General features: G+C 43.7%; 1 protein-coding gene across 1 annotated transcript; it reads left to right on the top strand.

Annotated features, from left to right (window-relative positions):
• The first annotated feature begins 4,368 nt into the window (after positions 1 to 4,368).
• LOC127585425 (galanin receptor 2b-like) lies at positions 4,369 to 16,871 on the top strand. Its single transcript, XM_052042850.1, has 5 exons — positions 4,369 to 4,488; positions 6,210 to 6,292; positions 7,034 to 7,073; positions 9,585 to 9,913; positions 16,124 to 16,871. Exons 1-5 carry the CDS (start codon positions 4,369 to 4,371, stop codon positions 16,869 to 16,871), a joined length of 1,320 nt encoding a protein of 439 aa, XP_051898810.1.
• Positions 16,872 to 18,689: the final 1,818 nt, after the last annotated feature.

The following is an 18,689-nucleotide window of genomic DNA, read 5'->3' on the forward strand; positions in this document are numbered from 1 at the left end:
AGAAAATAAACCCAGCCCATCCAGTCTCTGATAACTGCAACATTCCATCCCAGGCAACATCCCACCCTATCTACATGTGCTGTATCGTCAGGGACATTTGGATTCACACACCAAGGCCCCTTTGTTCTTCAGTGATCCTTCAGGCTCTGGCATTCGTGGTATATGTCCTACCCATATTAGACACCCCCTGCCCCCAATGTATTACTTCACACATTGGAATTAAATTCCATCTGTCATTGCACTGTCCAATTTACCAACAGATTAATATCATTCCATAACATAAAACTACCCTGTTTACTATCAACAACACCACCAATTTTTATGTTATTTGCAAATTTACTAATCATACCTCCCAAATTCACATTGTCACAAACCAGCAACAAAAGAAACACACTGAGCATGTTTCAGTGTTAAAAACTATTTTATTAATCACTACTATTGATAATACGTAAAATAAAAGTAAAAATGTTAGTATGTTAGAATTCAAGAATGTTAAACCTCGAACGTTAACCCCAAAACTAAACTCTTCGTGTGTGTGTGTGTGACAAAGTCCAAAACTCCCAGTTCCTGAATGGTTCTTAAAGTTCAGTTCCGCAAGCCATAAGGTGAAACATGAGCAAGGGCTTCTTCAACAACCACCGTTGTCTGAAGATAAGATGTAGATGTAGAAAAACATAGAGAGAGTACATACGAAATCCAAATGTTCCACGATGAAACCCAAACGACACTTCAGTGTTTACTCGGTAGTGACTTCCTCACCCCGAAAAGCATCCGAACCGTGGTCGTCCACACACAAATACCTGTTTCCTTCTACAGGTCAGCAACAAAGTGAACTCCACCGGATTACTTCCAACTTCCATACATGGATTTCAGTGGCAAACACAGTTATTGTTTCTCATCCATCGATAGAGAAAACAAGCAGGCTGGTGTCTCTCTCCCTTCTCTCTCTCTCTTTCTTCTTCTAACTTCTTCAACAACGTCATTACGTCCTTTATCTTCTATTGACGTAAGCACGCCCCACACACACATACACACACACTCTCTATCTTAAAGGGACTTTCACTGAGTCCGTAACAACATCTGTTAATGTACATGCCTGAAACTTCCCATATCCTGGAATGTTGAGTTGCCAGCCCTTCTTTCAACCATGTCTCAGTGTTGGCAACAGTATCATATTCTCTCATGCTAAATTCATCTGCCATACCTGTCGGGCTCTTGCATTAAAATAGATGCAAAATCTAAAGCCTCTCTCCTACACAATTCCTTTAGCAATGAATTTATCTGACCTATGTTCTTATTCCTACACTCAAGAGCACATGGCACTGGATGCAATCTGAAATTACAACCTTAGAGGTCCTGCCCTTTAATCTGTTATCTAACTCCTTAAATTCATGTTGCAGGACCTCATCCCTTTTACTACCTGTGTAGTTGGTACCAACATGTACTATGACCACTGACTGTTCACCCTCCCTGTTCAGAATGCTTTGCAGCTGCTCTGAAACATCCCTGATCCTGCCACCAGGGACGCAACATACCACTGAAGAGACTCATTCACAGACACAGAAATGCCCGTCTGCTTATCACTGTCACTTCCCTTATTACTAAAGCTCTCCTAGTCTTCTTCCTCCCCTGTTGTGCAGCAGAGCCAACTGTGGTTCCATAAACTTTACTTTTGCTGCTTACCCCTAAGAGACCATTGCCCCCAGTAGAATCCAACACAGTACAGGCAACCCCCACATTACAGGGACAGGGGTGGGGGTGTGGAGGTTGTTGACTTTCTAGAAGAAGGTCTGTGATTTTCTGTAACATGAAGCAGTGTCATCTGCACATGCATCAAGAAATGCAAGTTTAAAAAAATGTTTATTAATTTCTTTTCACATAAATTCCGTGACAGTAAATTTTATTCTGTATCTCAAATTTCTGGGTAGTGATTTGTGAATTCTGTAAGGGCAAATTTCCATTACCTGAATGGACGTAATGTGGTGGTTGCCTATTTATTTGTTTGAGAGGGGATGGCCATAAGCATGTCCTGCAATAATAAGAAAACACTATTATATTTAATCGATGCACAGTTTTAAAGAGCCTTCCAGCGCATTTCATACTGTATCAGGTAAGGCATTGTAAATATGCTTCAGTGAACAAATTGACAAAACATTAGAGAGATTGGGCTTTAAACATAACGAGACACTTACCTCAACAAGACAAAGGTCCTCTACAAACCATCGTCCACTGTACAACACCAGCAACAAAGGTTCAGAGCAATATCCTTGAAAGCATGGACCACTTCTTATATCTCAGAAGCTGCCTTTCAACAAGTTAGACTAGATTGATCAATTTGCGTTCAATTCAGGATAAGAGTACTTGAAGATCAAAACCTCAGGTGTGCAATAAAATGTATAGTCTACCAGGTAGCATTGATCCCTGCACTCTATCACACTTTACAAACTACCCATCCATCCCATTACCCATCTCTTGCCCTCCCTATGGAAGAGTCTATGTATCAGTCAACTCAGAACCAACAAAAAGAGATTGGAAACAAGTCATTCTTTAACGCAAGGACCTGCCTAAGAAGAGAAGTTGTGACCAACTGGTATACAGGTTCAAGTTCCACTCCAGAGGCTTGAGCATAAAAATTTAGTCCCTGACTTTGTGATCACATGAACATTAAGGATCATATAGCAAAAGTTTGAGGAAAACAGACAGAAAGCAGGTGTCCGTTCCAATGCTTATTCCCCACTCAGAATCGCTAAAACATAAAAAGATAATGCTCCTTTGTGAGAGCATTGAGTGCAGTTTGGATGCAGCATTTCCTGTATTACACAGAAGTATCTAAAACTAGAGGGCATAGTTTTAAGGAAGGGGTAAGAGATTTAGAGGGGATCTGAGAAAGAATTTGTTCACCCAGAGGGTGGCTGGAATCTGGAATACACATTGGTGCAGGCAGGTACTCCTACATCATTTAAAAAGAATCTAAATGAGCAATTGAATCATCAAGGCATAGAAGGCTACGGACCAAGGCCAGTAGGCAAGATTAATAGATGGATATTTGATGGTTGGCATGGACATAGTGGACCAAATGAGCAAGAAGTGAATCAGGGGCAATTGTAAAAATTGTCCTGATCTACCTCAGGATGAAGGGAAACTAATTCACCAGAGCTGTTCCCTGATTGGAATCTCAGTCTGAGTTGTGACCTCATTAGTGGAACCTATACTGAGCTGCAATGTGGTTTTCCAGACATATCAAATCACCACCAATGTGTATTCAATGGCCAGCATGGACAAGGTGGGCTGAAGGGCTTATTTCTGTGCTGTATGACTCTATGACAGCATGATTCCATGATCATGTCAACTATTACATCACAAAAGAGAAAAAAATAAGGTTGACAACTCATCTTGAATGTATTCCTGAAGGTTTTTTTTTGCAATCTCCTCCATCCCAACCTAGTCAAATAGTTTTTTCTCCCTGTCACTGTTTTATAATTGTCAGTGTTGGGCAAGAGATTGATAGAAAGGGAAAGTCTATAGCAAAGAATATGGAGGTTAAATATCCTGGGCCTCATGTTGTCTAGATCAGAACAGGTCATCATCTCTGCCTGCCCTTCTCAACATCACTAAAATATTGATAAGATAATGCTGTTCTATAAGATTATTGTGTGCAATTTGGTTGCAACAGTTCCTTTATTACACACAGGTGTGTAAAACGAGAGAGCATGGTTTTAAGGAAAGGGTCATAGTGTCTGTCGGTAAATGTCACTGCAGTACCATTCTGGTCCTGTTTCATAACTAATGATTGGGATTTTCTGCTGAATAGTGTTGTCCATTTTGAAAGAATAGACAAGGAGAAACCATGTCCACAGATGGGAGGCACTTGGAAAATGGGATCATAATCCTGCACATCAACAGTTTCATTTATATAATGCCTTTAGTCTAACCAAACATTGAAGTCTCTGCACAGAAAAATAAACAAAAATTGAACCACATAAGGGAATTTTAGATTAGGTCAAGAGTTCTACCAATTTTGAGGAGTATCTAGAATGAAGAGATAGAGATGGAGAGGGCCTTTAGAGGGAATTCCTGAGTTTAAGGTCTTGGCAGCCGAAGGTACAGCCACATTTGATGTACCTATTAAATTTGTGGATGAATAACCCAGAAATGGAGGAGCATACAAAAGCAGAGACAAGCTGGCATATAAAAATTAGGAAATGCTCCTTCATGCAAATGGCAGAGAAAGATTAGATTGTTTTCTTCCAATAATAAATAGGAAATGCCAGCTCAATTAATAGGTTTATAGCAAAATCAATAGGCTTTTCTGAGACAAAGGTACAAACAGATAGGGAGTGGGGACAGGTGGACAGAGTTAAGACGCAGATGATTTTCAGCTACGATTTCATCAAATGGAAGAAGTTTGAGAGGTTGAAAGGTCTTCTCCAGTTCCTGTTTAACAATCCAGGGCCATCATTCCTGGTGGATCTGTGCACCTGTGACAAGGTGACTACCAAGTGGTTAACACTTTCTGTGTTTTATTAATTTATTCATTCACATGACTGAGAGTGCCCATATTTATTTTTCAACTGCTAATGCCCCTGAACTGAGGATGTAGTTGAAAACTATCCAGACTCACCTGTAGGCCAGACTGAGGAAGATTTCCTTCCCTGAGCAACATTAGTGAAGCAGATGGGTTTTTTAATTACTTGAAGTTCCGTTCCCCAGTTGTAAACAATGAAGAAGCGGTGATAGGCTTCGAGGGAATGAAGACCAAAATGGACTGACCAATGCTAACTTAATACAAAGGGATGTAAAGTTACACCCTTTGGAAGGAAGAACGGCAAACCACGTGAAGAAAGATTTCTGGGGTAGTAACCTCTGGAGAGATCATTGGGAGAGTTCCCGGCGAGGGAGGGAGGAGGGGTCATAGAGAGAAAGAAAGAGAGAGGTGGTGGGGAGAGAGAGAGAGAAATTACAGGATTAAGATTGTGAGGAGAGGTCACTGGGGAGATATTGTGGGGAGAGGGTAAGGATGTGATTGCAAAGGGGGAGAGATTGTGGGCAGGGGTGAGAGATCACAGGGCAGAGGTGGTGGTGGGGAAGAGGTTGTGGGGCAGTGATTGCAGGGGGAGTTTTGGAAGTGATTGCAGGGGAGAAATCACAAGGGATAGAACTTGCAGTGAATCCAACCGTGTGAGGAAGAAACCGGATCACGGCTGACTAGTTTGTTGGGGATGGATGAATGGGTATTGGCTCCACAAGTCATTCTGGAAAAGCATTTGTCCGCTGCATCAACAATCCCTATCTCCCTTCAGCTGTTGGGTTTCCCGAGCTCTGTGAATATAACCAACAGCCAGTGAATTTAAGGCTGAAATCTGAACTGCTCCTTGAATCTACCGATCGTTCCAGAGATTGCTACCCCAGAAATCTTTCTTCCCGTGGTTTGCCATTGTTACTTCTCTCTAATGTTTCATTCTGTCCCACCTCTCCCCATTCCCGTCTTCCATATTTCATATCTTCGCACAGCATAGAAGCAGGCCATTCAGAGGAAATCAGAACACCAGGAGGGAACCCACACAGTCTCAGAGGAAATGTGAAAGCTCCACAAAGATGGCACTGGAGTCCAGGATTGAATCCAGGTTGCTGGAACTGTGAAGCAGCATTGTAACTTCTATGCCACTGTATGGCCATTATATGGTCGTGGTTGTAACCAGATCATCCATCACTAACCAATACTATCTTTCAGTTAAGTCCGGATTTTAAATTATTAACCCTTGTTTTCAAATACCCCATCCAGCCCTTCATCCATAATGTTTTCCAACCCTACAACCCTCTGAGATCTCCACGCTCCTTCACTTCTGGCCTTCTGATCTTCCCAATTTTAGATATCCTACAGCTGCTGACTCAAGTTTCTCATTTTAAGGTATTGAATCTTCTCTCCTTCCTCCACCTCCTCATCCTGTAGGAGATAAAATTCACCACCCCCAGCTCCTCACGTAGTGTACAGAAGTCAAGAAGCTCTGTGAAACTTCTGTGTGAGATCTCATCTGGGGTGTTTTGGGGCACTTTGTATGGTGAAGGCTGTTGCTGCTTGGGAGAGAGTGCAGAGCAGATCCCCAGGTAGTTTGAGGAATGGGAGGCTTGAGCTGGGAATTGGAAAATCTGGGAATGTGTTTAGAACAGAGAAGAATGTAATTTAATAAAGCTGCTCAAAATCTTGACAGGTTTTGACAGAGTATTACAGAAGAAACTGTTTCTACTGTCAAGAGGATGAGAGGGATATGGAAAGGGGCACTGATTTTGTCTGGTGAGCTGTTACAATCTGGAAGGATGGTGGTCTTGCATAATCAGTTTCAGTAATAATTTATTTATTGTAGAATGCACTTGACTGAAATACCGGTTTGTGTGAAATGATCTTCCACTGTTACATCATTACAGCTTCTTTGTAGAGAACTTATACAAATTCAGTTTGCTGAAGGTCATTGAATATGATTTTGTAACGCGGAATTACCTTCTGCAAGAAAATGTTGATTTCAACCATTAATTCATTGGTCACCACAGAAAACAGGTTGAGTGCAGTTGGAGGAGGAAACAAAAATCAATGTTCAATCAGGTGTGAGCTAAAATCAGTTCCAAATGAAATCTGGGGCAAGTCAGTTACCCACCCTCTCAAAAGGGGCGTATTCATTGTGTGTTTTAAAAGAACAATATAAAAAAAATGAGTCTGTTGGCATAACAGAGAAGGCTATCACTAATGTATTTAATCTGTAGGAAGGGTTTGTGATACAATGTGCCAGTGAAGGAGTTAATGCTGATTTGCTTTCTATTTCACCAGAGTCCTGATCCAGTGCTCTCCGCTTTATATCACAAGATCAGTGTGAAAGAAGAGTGCACTTCCTTTCAGTTGCTAATATGTGGTCCCACTGAGAGAGACCAGCATCTCTTCCTCCACTGATATGTCAGAACAGCAAGGTGAATACTGGACAGGCAGCACGCAGTATTCAATAAACCACTGATATGTCAGAACAGCAAGGTGAATACTGGACAGGCAGCACGCAGTATTCAATAAACCAAAGGGTGAGGCAAGTGTTGGTATTCTAAGAGAGATGGAAGCTTGTTGCTTTTGAAAGGCTCTTTCATGGGGATTCAGTGTAACTTGCAGAGTGTTGTCTGAGTGAATTCTAATTCCGTGACGAGCACCTACTGAAGGTAAGTTGGAATTTGAGGCTGTCGTTCCCATTGTGTTTATTATTTTGCATTGTCATTTTCTTTACCAGCATTACTCATTTTCATTCATATCTGGAATTTAAATTGGTTTGCATAATTGTTTGAATTTCTGTTTTTGTTTATTTATGTGGACAGGTATGCATTTTATAATAGTATCAATGCATATTGTAGTATATGTCCATGTAGGTGTGTACAGGTGTACCATTCAAATCTGTGGATATCTATTAGTGTGTATCTATGTATACGTGTGTGTAAAGATAGATATCTATCCTCTTCTTTCTATGTATTGTATCTATATGGATGTGTCCATAAGTATTACTAAGTATATGCATCAGCAATTGTATAATTTGAAATGTGTGCATCAATATATGTGTGTTTGAGAGTGTATATAATACCTGTGCAGTGATGATCACAGCCAGGCAGGTACTTGAGTGTAAGAATATAGAGAAATAGAAATAGAGATTTAAGTGGGTTGTCAGTATTTAAAAGATAAAAGCAAGGACCCATAGGGCACCTAGTTACAAAAACTGTGAAGGTAGATACAGCCATATATAGTAGCTAGGAAGTTAAATACAATCAAATCATAATTAGATGCACAGAAGTAGATCAATGTAAGTAGTGTCAACAATTATGACAGGATTGTGGAGAGATTGACAATGGAAAAATAGCATGAGAAACGGAATAGTTAATATACTATAAGTGGGTGTATAAATGTTCCTCACTGCAGTTCATTCATTTAAAACTAACTACAGCTTTCTTGGTTTTATTATATATATAGATGTACATATAGTAGCTGAATTTTTGAAGTCTAATGGTAAAGGAGCTGCCTTGGTTTTTGTTGCAATGTGTCTTTACCAGAATAGCTGGAGTCTCTGAAACCGAGGAGCAGGTCTTCATCCTGCCCTCACCTGCTGCTGAAGTTCATCATTTGCTGAGCTGATCAGATTAAAGCTGGAAGTCCAGTGCACTCTGGACTTTAATGCCCTCTAACACAGATTATAATGTATAGCCTTTAGGAGTTAATCATGAAATATTGCTGGTTTTTGCTAACTGCTTCAATACTGCAGGAAATCAGGGAGACAGAGTAACTGCTGTCAAGGAAAAACATTCAGTGGGAAAAGATGTAGTTAAATCTTTATCAGGTGCCCTCTAAACCAGTTTGATGTTAGTTTGTTGTCCAAATTAAAATCATTGTACAATTAATCTCCATTATATACCATACACAAGGCTTTTGTGTTAGCTATTTGCTGCCAAATGTTGGAAAATAGTTCTTGATAAAAGCACAGAACCTTGTATTTCTTGTTGCCTTTCAGAAGAAACTATGATATTGAAATGTTTTAATGTACTAAGCAAGCAATAAATGGATGCTGTCAAGTCATGCAGGAGGCAGCTTTATTATTGTATTTTTTCAATTTCTCTGTTCTCCTGAATGTCAATAAATTCTTGGTTTCAACAATTTGTCAGTGGCCATGAAACAGGTTTTACATCTATGGAAAACATCATAACTGAGTCCAATCTTACCCTTACAAGAATCTCTCAGATGTATGCATCTTTTCCAGCAAGGACTGGTTGATAATGGCCTAGAGGTCAGTTGCAGATCTACCCGATCTGGAAGTCAGCTGGACTAACAAGACCCACTGATCTGTGTAGCTTATTATCTGGGTGAATTTATTTACATAGGCATTGAGGGGCCTTTATCTTTTAAACCAAACTTGTACTGTACTGTGCTGCTGCTGCAAAAAGCTAACTTTCATGGCATTTATACCACATAGAATCATAGAAAGTACAGCACAATACAGGCCCTGCGGCCCACAATGTTGTGCCAACATTTAAACCTCACCTAAGGCTATCTAACCCCTTCCTCCCACATATCCCTCTATTTTAACCATTCATTCCTTTTATTTCATTCCTTTTAACCATTAACCTAATTCCTTCTTTAAGAATTTCTGTTGACCCTGATTCTAATATCTTATAGTTCTGGGTTATCACAATGTCCCACATGAAAAACGTTCTCCTCATTGTCCTCAATGTGTTTCACCAATTATCTTAAATTCTCTGGTTGGCAATTCTGTGCTCTATCAAAACTGGACCTTGCCTGAAGTTCTGCACAGAGAGTGTTTGAAAGTATTAAGACTCCCACACAAATGTTAAATCTAGAGATTCCTGGCTGACTACTGGCAGTGGTTTCCCACATATGTATACAATAAACAATGAACCTGAACTTAAGCTTGAGTAGGCATTAGAAGGCAATAATTGTGATCAAGCTGATTGTCATTATCTATTTTAATTCCAATGTTTTATCTTTTCACAGAATTTCATCAATTTTTCCCTGTTTATAGCCACCAACCAACAACATGGCAGATGACTGGAAGGTCTCAGAAAATCCAGACTTTAGGCCCGGGAGCATCATAGTTCCAGTCATATTTTCTCTGATATTCCTTCTTGGGACAGTAGGGAATGGTCTTGTTCTGGCAGTGTTACTGCGGAATGGGCAGATGAGTTACAGTACAACCAACCTCTTCATCTTAAACCTCAGCATCGCTGATCTCTTCTTTATTATTTTCTGTGTCCCCTTTCAAGCTACCATCTACTCACTGGATGGGTGGCTCTTTGGCTCCTTCATGTGCAAAGTGGTCCACTTTTTCATCTACCTCACCATGTACGCCAGCAGCTTCATACTGGCTGCAGTCTCTGTGGACAGGTAAGCTCCTACACAAGTCCGATTGCATATCATATGTGAGAACTTAGGTCAGGTCGAGTGATCGAGGAATCCATGCTCACAGGATAACCAGCTGTTAATTCCTACCCAGGTATTTGCTCTACAACACATTCTCTGTCAAGGACAGGTTTCCAAATGCATATGGGGACACCAGAAGCAGGGTCCATAAATACTATTGTTACCTATAAACCTGCGTTCAAGAAAAAGATTTTATGCAGAGATTGGTCAGATTGCAGAACAAGCAGCCAAACGGAACCATGGAGGCAAAAACACGATGGCAAGGGGAGAGTGGATGGAGATGTGAGAGAGGATGGAGCAAAAGGGATGTGGGGAAGTGGAGGTGGAAGATTAGGTCCAACCTCATCACAAGTGGCCGTGGTGTTCCAGCAATGGTGGAACGAGCTGGAAGAACCATTCTTCAGTGAACTTGTCCTTACGATGTGTGCCCAGAGTAGAATGAAATTGATGAGCCGAGGCTTGTGCAGCGAAGAAACATGGACATATACCTTTTGAAGTCAAGTCAAGCTGAATTTATTGCCATGTCCACAAGTACAGTGAGGTAAAGGTACAATGAAAAACTTGCTTGCAACAACATCACAGGCACGTAGGTACAGACAACATACAGAACATAACTTATACGTAAAGTGGATAAACAGACCGCAAAACAAGACATTAGTGTAAAAAGACACAATCAAGACAAGTCTATGGCAGTGCAAGAGGTGGTCCGCAGTGTTCTGTTGCCGAGGTAGGGTTAGGGTTGTGCAGGTCGGTTCAAGAACCTGATAGTTGAAGGGAAGTAGCTGTTCCTGAACCTGGTGGTGTGGGACTTCAGGCTTCTGTACCTCCTCCCCAACAGTGGCTGTGAGAAAAGGGCATGTCCTGGATGGTGGGGATCTTTGATGATAGATGCCACCTTCTTGAGGCAGTGCCAAATTGGGCCAGTTAGCCTGTTTCAGTGCTGTAGAATGGATGCACATCTGTAGCAGTGGTGGTAGAATGTATGTCTAGGTGGAGTACCAGCATAGTTTGCTCCCTCTGAGAAAAACCCTGAGGCAGACAAGTAAGACATCAAAAGCAGAAGCCAAATCCTTTGAAGTTTACACTCCAGACACGGATTGAAATCCTGTTGGAATCAGAGAGAGAATCCACTTGGTTGACCATGCCTGCTCTGGCCCATAGAAAAGCCCATGCCAGGCTTTCCCCACAGCTCTGCACACCGCCCCTTCTAATGTTCCCTGCTGCATATTACTACACTCACCTCCATTTGCAGACAATGCACTACAGGCCACGAGAATTTTCTGCATTAAAAATAAATCTCACCTCATTGTCTGCTTCCTTTTGCTGATTATCTGGAGAGTTGCAGCTGAACATCTTGTCTGTGAAGGTTATGGTGGATTACAGTGGCATTGATAATACTAATTTATCTGATGTGTTCTGAGTAAAGATAATCACTCAGTACAAAATTACCAATAATTGCACCTGCAGTGGGAATTCTTGGGGCTGTCAGTTGATGCAAAATCAAAGCTTTGTCGGTTCTCCAGACTATCATCTTGCACTTTTGTGAGATATCAGTATGAACAGAGATTTTTTCTCAGTGGTCCAGAGAGAAATATTAGCTTCACTTTATTATCTGCTACAGGTAATCTTTAAAACGATGATGTGACTTTGGATGGCTTAGGTAGTGATACCTGATACATCTCAATTGATTCTTGAACGTGTGGGATAAGGCAGAAATTTATTTCTTCAGAAATTGGTTTTGTAGTAACAGTTCTACTTACAGGATTCAGCAGTGATCTGTTGACATTGCATCGTCAGTGGTCAGAGGGCATGAGGCAGTGCTGTACAGGATCGCAGAATCCAGCTCTGGATATCTTCCCCTCCAAGAACAGTGAACTGATAATGGGTTATGTACACCAGCTAAAGATGGTAATCTTAGATACCAGACCTACTCTCTGTTCAATCCACCTCTGTTCAATCCACCTGCTCAGCCTATGCTCTGTCTCACTGACAATTCAACAGTCAGCCCATATACTCCCAGCCCCACAAACTGTCTCTCCCACCAACCCTCCTCCCCACCAACACCCTGACCCACCAACATCCTCCCCACCAACATCCTCCCCACCAACACTCCTCCTGACCTACACCCTGACCCACCAACACTCCTCCCCACCAACACCCTGACCCACCAACAATTCTCCCCACTGACACCCTGACCCACCAACACTCCTCCCCACCAACACCCTAACCCAACACTCCTCCCCACCTACACCCTGACCCACCAACACCCTGACCCACCAACAATTCTCCCCACTGACACCCTGACCCACCAACACCCTGACCCACCAACACTCCTCCTCACCAACATCCTGACCCACCAACACTCCTCCCCACCTACACTCTGACCCACCAACACCCCGACCCACCAACAATTCTCCCCACTGACACCCTGACCCACCAACACCCTGACCCACCAACACTCCTCCCCACCTACACCCTGACCCAACATTCTTCCCCACCTACACTCTGACCCACCAACACTCCTCCCCACCTACACTCTGACCCACCAACACCCTGACCCACCAACACTCCTCCCCACTGACACCCTGACCCACCAACACTCCTCCCCACCAACACCCTGACCCACCAACACTCCTCCCCACCAACACCCTGACCCACCAACACTCCTCCCCACCTACACCCTGACCCACCAACACTCCTCCCCACCTACACCCTGACCCACCAACACCCTGACCCACCAACACTCCTCCCCACCTACATCCTGACCTACCTATACCCTGACCCACCAACACCCCTCCCCACCAACACCCTGACCCACCAACATCCTCCCCACCAACACCCTGACGCACCAGCATCCTGACCCACCAACACCCTGACCCATCAACACCCTGACCCATCCACTCTGCCTCTTCAGAATTCCGCATGTTCTGGAAGAGTCCCAGCGGACCTGAAGACAGACGATCTAATTCTACTAGTTAAAAAACAAGGGAGGGAAAGAAATATTGAAGCAATAGAAATGTTAGCTTGGCATCTGATATCAGCAAAATGCTAGAATCCCTCATTCGGGAAACAGTAACAGTGTACTTAGACAATCATAGCATGTTTCCAAAGAGTGAACATGATTTTGCAGAAAGAATCACTTCCAACAAATCTAATCATTTTTTGAGGGTGTAACCGGTAGATTAGCCACCCAGAGCCAGTGGGCATTGTAAATCTGGATTTTCAAACACATTTGGACAAGAGGCTACCTGGTTGGGAGTAACATGTCAACGCTGGTGGAGGATTGGTTTCAAGCACAGAAACAGAGTGAAAATAAATGGGCAGTTTCTGGGTGAGCAATCTTTTACTGATGGGGTGCCACATGGATCACCTCTGGTCCTCAGCCTTGGTAGCCTAAAGTGCAATACATCCAAGTCCGGTGTTGATGCAAAGCTGGGTGGGGGAGTCAGCTGTGAGAGGACTCAAAACAGCTACAAAAAGATATAAAGAGGTTAAGTGAAGAGGCAAAATTCAGTAGCAGATGGCGCATCATGTGGAAAATGCGTGATGATACACTTTGGTGGCAAGAATTGAAAAATCGAATATTTTACAAACTGAGAAATGCTGATACTCAGAAGGAACATGGTGAAGTGAGTCATTTGATGAGGCACAGAGAGCTGACAGGCAGGCATGACGTGAAGAAGGCAGATGGCACATTGGCCTTCCGTGCAAAGGATTGGAGTACAAGAAATTCAGATATGCAGCATCAGTGCTCCCCTTCTGAACATCAATGATTTCCGGGATGGAACACGATCGGCAAGATTTCTGGGGTGGTTGACAACATTCTGAAAATTCACAACATTCTGAGAATTCACAGGGAACATCTGGCTGTGAGTGTCACTTGCCACCAGTGGCACTCAGGGTGACATCAATTCTCCAGACAAGGAGAAGGGAATTTGACCAAGTTGTCCTCGGAGTGACCATTGTTGAGGGTGTTGAGAACCTTCATGTTGCAGTGTTGGAATGAGACTCCACTTTGGCAAATTCATATTTCCAGTTATCCTCGAGAACCTTCCCCACGACACTCTCCGACACCCAACCCCTGTAACATACTGGTCCATTCCAGTCTCCAGTCCCAGTCTAACCCCTGCTGTAGACTCTCCAATCAGCCGCGATCAATTGATCTTACCCCAGAGCCTCTGTTCAGCCAAAGCCTGCACCTCCCACATTCCTCCAGCAGATTGTTTGTTACTATCACTCTCCACCTTCACCTTCACCCCCACCACCTCCATCCTCCCCTTTGTCTGCCTCCATCTATCACCCACCTGTCTCTGTCTCCCCCCGTCCCCTACCTGGCTCCATCTGCTCATCATCCTTCACCCCTCCTCCTCAGTCCACCAGTCAGCTCTGGTCCCTGTCTCCCCTCTCCCCTTTACACTGGCCACATCCCTTCCCCACTCTTAGTCCTGATGCCTATTCGACAATTCCTTCCCCCACCACCCCCCCCCCCCAACAGATATTGCTCGACCTGCTGAGTTCCTCCGGCAGATTGGTTGTTGTCCCACAATCAGACGAGGCCCACGGTGGAAATCCACCATCTCAACCTCCCACTTACCTGATTCCCGCCTTCCCAGGGTCCAGATCTTGCTTGCTGACACCCTATCCCCAATCCCCTTCATTGGTCACCATACCTGATAAGTGACCTCACTCCAGTTCCCAATCAGGACTACTGCTACCTGCCTTCTCTTCCCAACCCCTGCCTCATCTCTTGGATCTGACCTTGGTGTTAGTTGGCCCATTTTTGGCCATGATCAGGCCCTGAAGTGGTGGTGTCCCATGGCTGAAGTAGTCCTTGCTGTGCTCTATTGCTACCCCAGCTGTACAGGTGCACTGGATTCTCTAGGTTTTGAGAAGATTGTGTCGGGTTTTGGTGAGATAATTGGTGAGATAGTGAGATGGTGAGATAACGTCTGCAGTTATGGTCTCCACATCCGAATATGGACCTACTGGCTTTGCAGACTCCTGAACTGAGCAGGTTGTGCTGAGGTCAACCATGGTCCAGTATTCAGTGGGGTTTAGGGGACAGAAAGGTGACTTTACTGGGCCATTCAGGGTTCCAGGATCGACTGAAAGGTTTTTCATCCTTTAGAGTGTGTTGAACTAACGGGTACAGACTCAGGATAAAGAATTATCTCAGAGGGTTGTGAACCTTTGGAACCCTCTGCCCCAGAGGTTTATGAGTGCTCAGTTATAGAGTATATTTGTTGCTGGGCACCAAGTGAATCAAAGGATACAGGGAGCAGCAGAAAAGGAGGCAAGGTCACCACCTTGTAGTGAGAGTTTCAGGGCTGCATGGTCCACTCGTGCTGGGAGCCTCAGGATACAAACTTCTGGTGCAGGATCCTCTTCACTCCTGGAGTCACAGAGAGACACAGCACAGAAACAGGCCCTTCAGCCCACTGAGTCCATGCTGACCATCCACCCATTTACTCTAATCCTACATTAACCCAACTCTTTTTGTTCTCTCCAATTCCCGTCATGTCCCCCCAGATCCTACCCCTCACCTACACACCAGGGGCAAATCACCTCTGCACCCACATTGTCAAACCCCTCAAGCACTCTGTACGCCTCAGCTCTTCTAAACGCCAGGGAGTGCAGCCTGCTTCATCTCCCCTCAGATGACAATCCTTCCATCCCAGGACTCAGTATGGTGAACCTTTGCTGCATTACCTCTACTGCAAGTATAAAGGAAGGCCAAACCTGTACACAAGGTTCCAGATACAGTCTCACCAAGGCTCAATATAATTGGAGCAAGATATCTTGTACTCAAATCCTCTCGCAATAAAGGTCAACGTACCATTTGTCTTCCTGATTGCCTGATGAATTAATTTTCAGTGGCTTGCGTACAAGAACCCTTGGGGTCCCACTGTTTCACTGCCCTCTCACCATTTAAAAATACTCTGGGTTTTTAATTTTTGTACCAAAGTGAGGTGGGACCCTCAGCTTGGGTTGGTGGCAACTGGGGGCAGGGTCCATGTTTTGGGGAGGGCTGAGGGTGGATGGTATTGATCATAGAGCTGCTTCTCATCCTGTTCCAGGACCAATCCCAGTCCTGGGATGATAACCAATCACAGAATGGGAAAAGATGATGTAGCAATTCACAAATTCACAAAACCCCTTTGTCTTCTGTTGTAGATACCTTGCCATAAGGTACCCCTTGAAGTCGCGGGATCTTCGCACAGCACGTAATGCCTTAGTTGCCATTGGAATTATCTGGGCATTGTCAATCATCTTAGCTGGGCCATACTTGAATTACTACCATATTGTCCTCTACAACGGGATACCCATCTGTGTACCAATCTGGGAAGACGCCAGCAGAAAGATCATGGATGTTTCCTCGTTTGTGTTTGGCTATGTCATCCCTGTCACAGTCTTGAGTTTTGCTTACACCAGGACAATCAAACACCTGTGGACATCAGTGGACCCCATTGAGACCATCTCAGAGGCCAAGAAAGCCAAGAGGAAGGTGACTAAAATGATTATTATAGTTGCTGTGCTCTTTTGCCTGTGCTGGCTGCCCCACCATGTGGTTATCATGTGCTTCTGGTTCGGTTACTTCCCATTCAACAAAGCAACTTATGCCTTCAGGCTTATCTCACATTGCATGTCATATGCCAACTCCTGCCTCAACCCTATTGTGTACGCTTTGATATCAAAGCATTTCCGGAAAAAGTTCAAGCAAGTCTTCACCTGCCTCCTGAAGAAGAAAGCTCCCAATAAAGTCCACGTTGTCCATGTAGCCAATACCGTGACTGGGTTTCAACCTGTCACCACTGAAATCTCCCAGATAAATGAACAAAACTGCATGGTGGCACGGTCAGCCCAGGTGGAAAGTAGCCTGGTGCGGGAAGAGCCAGGAGTTAGTCTCAGGCAGGAGGTCTGAGGTTACAAATCGGTAAAGGTTTTGTCCTGATGGTATTTCAAAGCACAGCGCTGGCACATTCAAGGATTTCCTTCAGTAGAATTGGATCCAGGGTAGGAGTTGATCATTTGCAGTTCATGTTCTGATGGAACCAGCTTCCTTAATTGAAGCAGGTTCCTGTGAGGATGCACTGTGTGAAAAGGCACTTACCACATTTTAGAATCATTTAAACTGAAGAACTTGTTAAGCAGATCCATCAACCACAAATAATTGGGCACTTTCCATTGTGCTGTATAATCATCGATGTATTATTATCTGTCTTGCTATGTGACTGTTGATTATTTTAGGATGCTCTCCAACCGCCAACACATAAGGCTTTCTGTGGCTTTCACTGGCATTCTAGTCCTCAAATTCCGTACTTTGTTGTGAGTGTGTCAGCTTCATGTACTGTAGTGAAGTATTACTTCAGGAAATTGAGTATTTGATTGATTTGTTTCAGTTAGTTGTTTCAGAAATAAAAGTCTTCACTGAATTACTGAAGTGTTACTCAGATCTGACCTGGGACCAAGGTCTAAGGGAATGCTGATTTCTGATCTGCTGTGGGTTTTCCAGAACGTTAACATGAGCTTTTATCTGCTTGGACACTGCCTTGCTTCCTGCAATGTCCTGAAAAAAATCTAAGGATTTACCTCAGTATTTTAAATGTTGTTTCATGGTCTAATAACTACAAAGAAGGCTTTAGAAGTTGGTGAAAGTGTAAAAATAAATATAACTGAGTGCTCTGCCAGTGATGGTACATCAGCAATTTTGGTCTAGTGCTGTGAATTGTAAACACAGGAGCAGAAAATAGGAGGAAGAGGAGGCCATTCAGCCCTTCGGGCCTGTTCCATCAATCAATGGTGATAGACTGAGTAAAGGGAATCAGAATGAGGATCAGGTTTATTATCACTGACATACGTCATGGAATTTGTTGTTCTGTGGCAGCAGTACAGTGCAAGATATAAAAATTCTGTAAGCTACCAATAAATCAACAGTGCCAAAGAGGAATAACGAAGTAGTGTTCATGGGTTCATGGACCGTTCAGAAATCTGATGACAGAGGGGAAGAAACTGTTCCTGAATCATTGAGTGTGGATCTTCAGGCTCCTGTACCTCCTCTCCAATGGTAATAATGTGAAGAGGGCATGTCCCAGGTGGTGAGGGTCCTTAGTGATAGATGTCGCCTTCTTGAGGCACCGCCTCTTGAAGTTGTCCTCGATGGTGGGGAGGGTTGTGCCCGTGATGGAGCTGGCTGAGTCTACAATCCTCTGCAGCCTCTTGCAATCCTGGACATTGGAGCCTTCATACCAGGCAGTGATGCAATCAGTCAGAATGCTCTCCACTGTACATCTGTAGAAATTTGCAAGAGCCTATGGTGACATACCAAATCTCCTCAAACTCCTAATGAAGTAGAGCCACAGGTGTGCCTACTTTGTGATTGCATCAATGTGTTGGGCCCAGGAGATCCTCTGAGATGTTGACGCCAAGGAATTTGCTCACCCTTTCCACCGCTGACCCCTCAATGAGGACAAGTGTGTTTTCTCCTGACATCCCCTTCCTCAAGTCCACAATCAATTCCTTGCTCTTGCTGATGTTGTTGCAACACAACTCAACCAGCCAATCTGTCTCACTCCTGTACACCTCCTCGTCACCATCTGAGATTTTGACAACAGTGGTGTCATTGGTGAATGATGTTTGGGCTGTGCCTAGCCACACAGTCATGTGTAAAGAGAATCGAGCAGTGGGCTAAGCACACATCCTTGAGGTGCATCTGTGTTGATTGTCAGTGAGGAGGAGATGT

Source organism: Pristis pectinata, chromosome 33 (genome assembly GCF_009764475.1).
Source record: "Pristis pectinata isolate sPriPec2 chromosome 33, sPriPec2.1.pri, whole genome shotgun sequence".
Taxonomy (NCBI): domain Eukaryota; kingdom Metazoa; phylum Chordata; class Chondrichthyes; order Rhinopristiformes; family Pristidae; genus Pristis; species Pristis pectinata.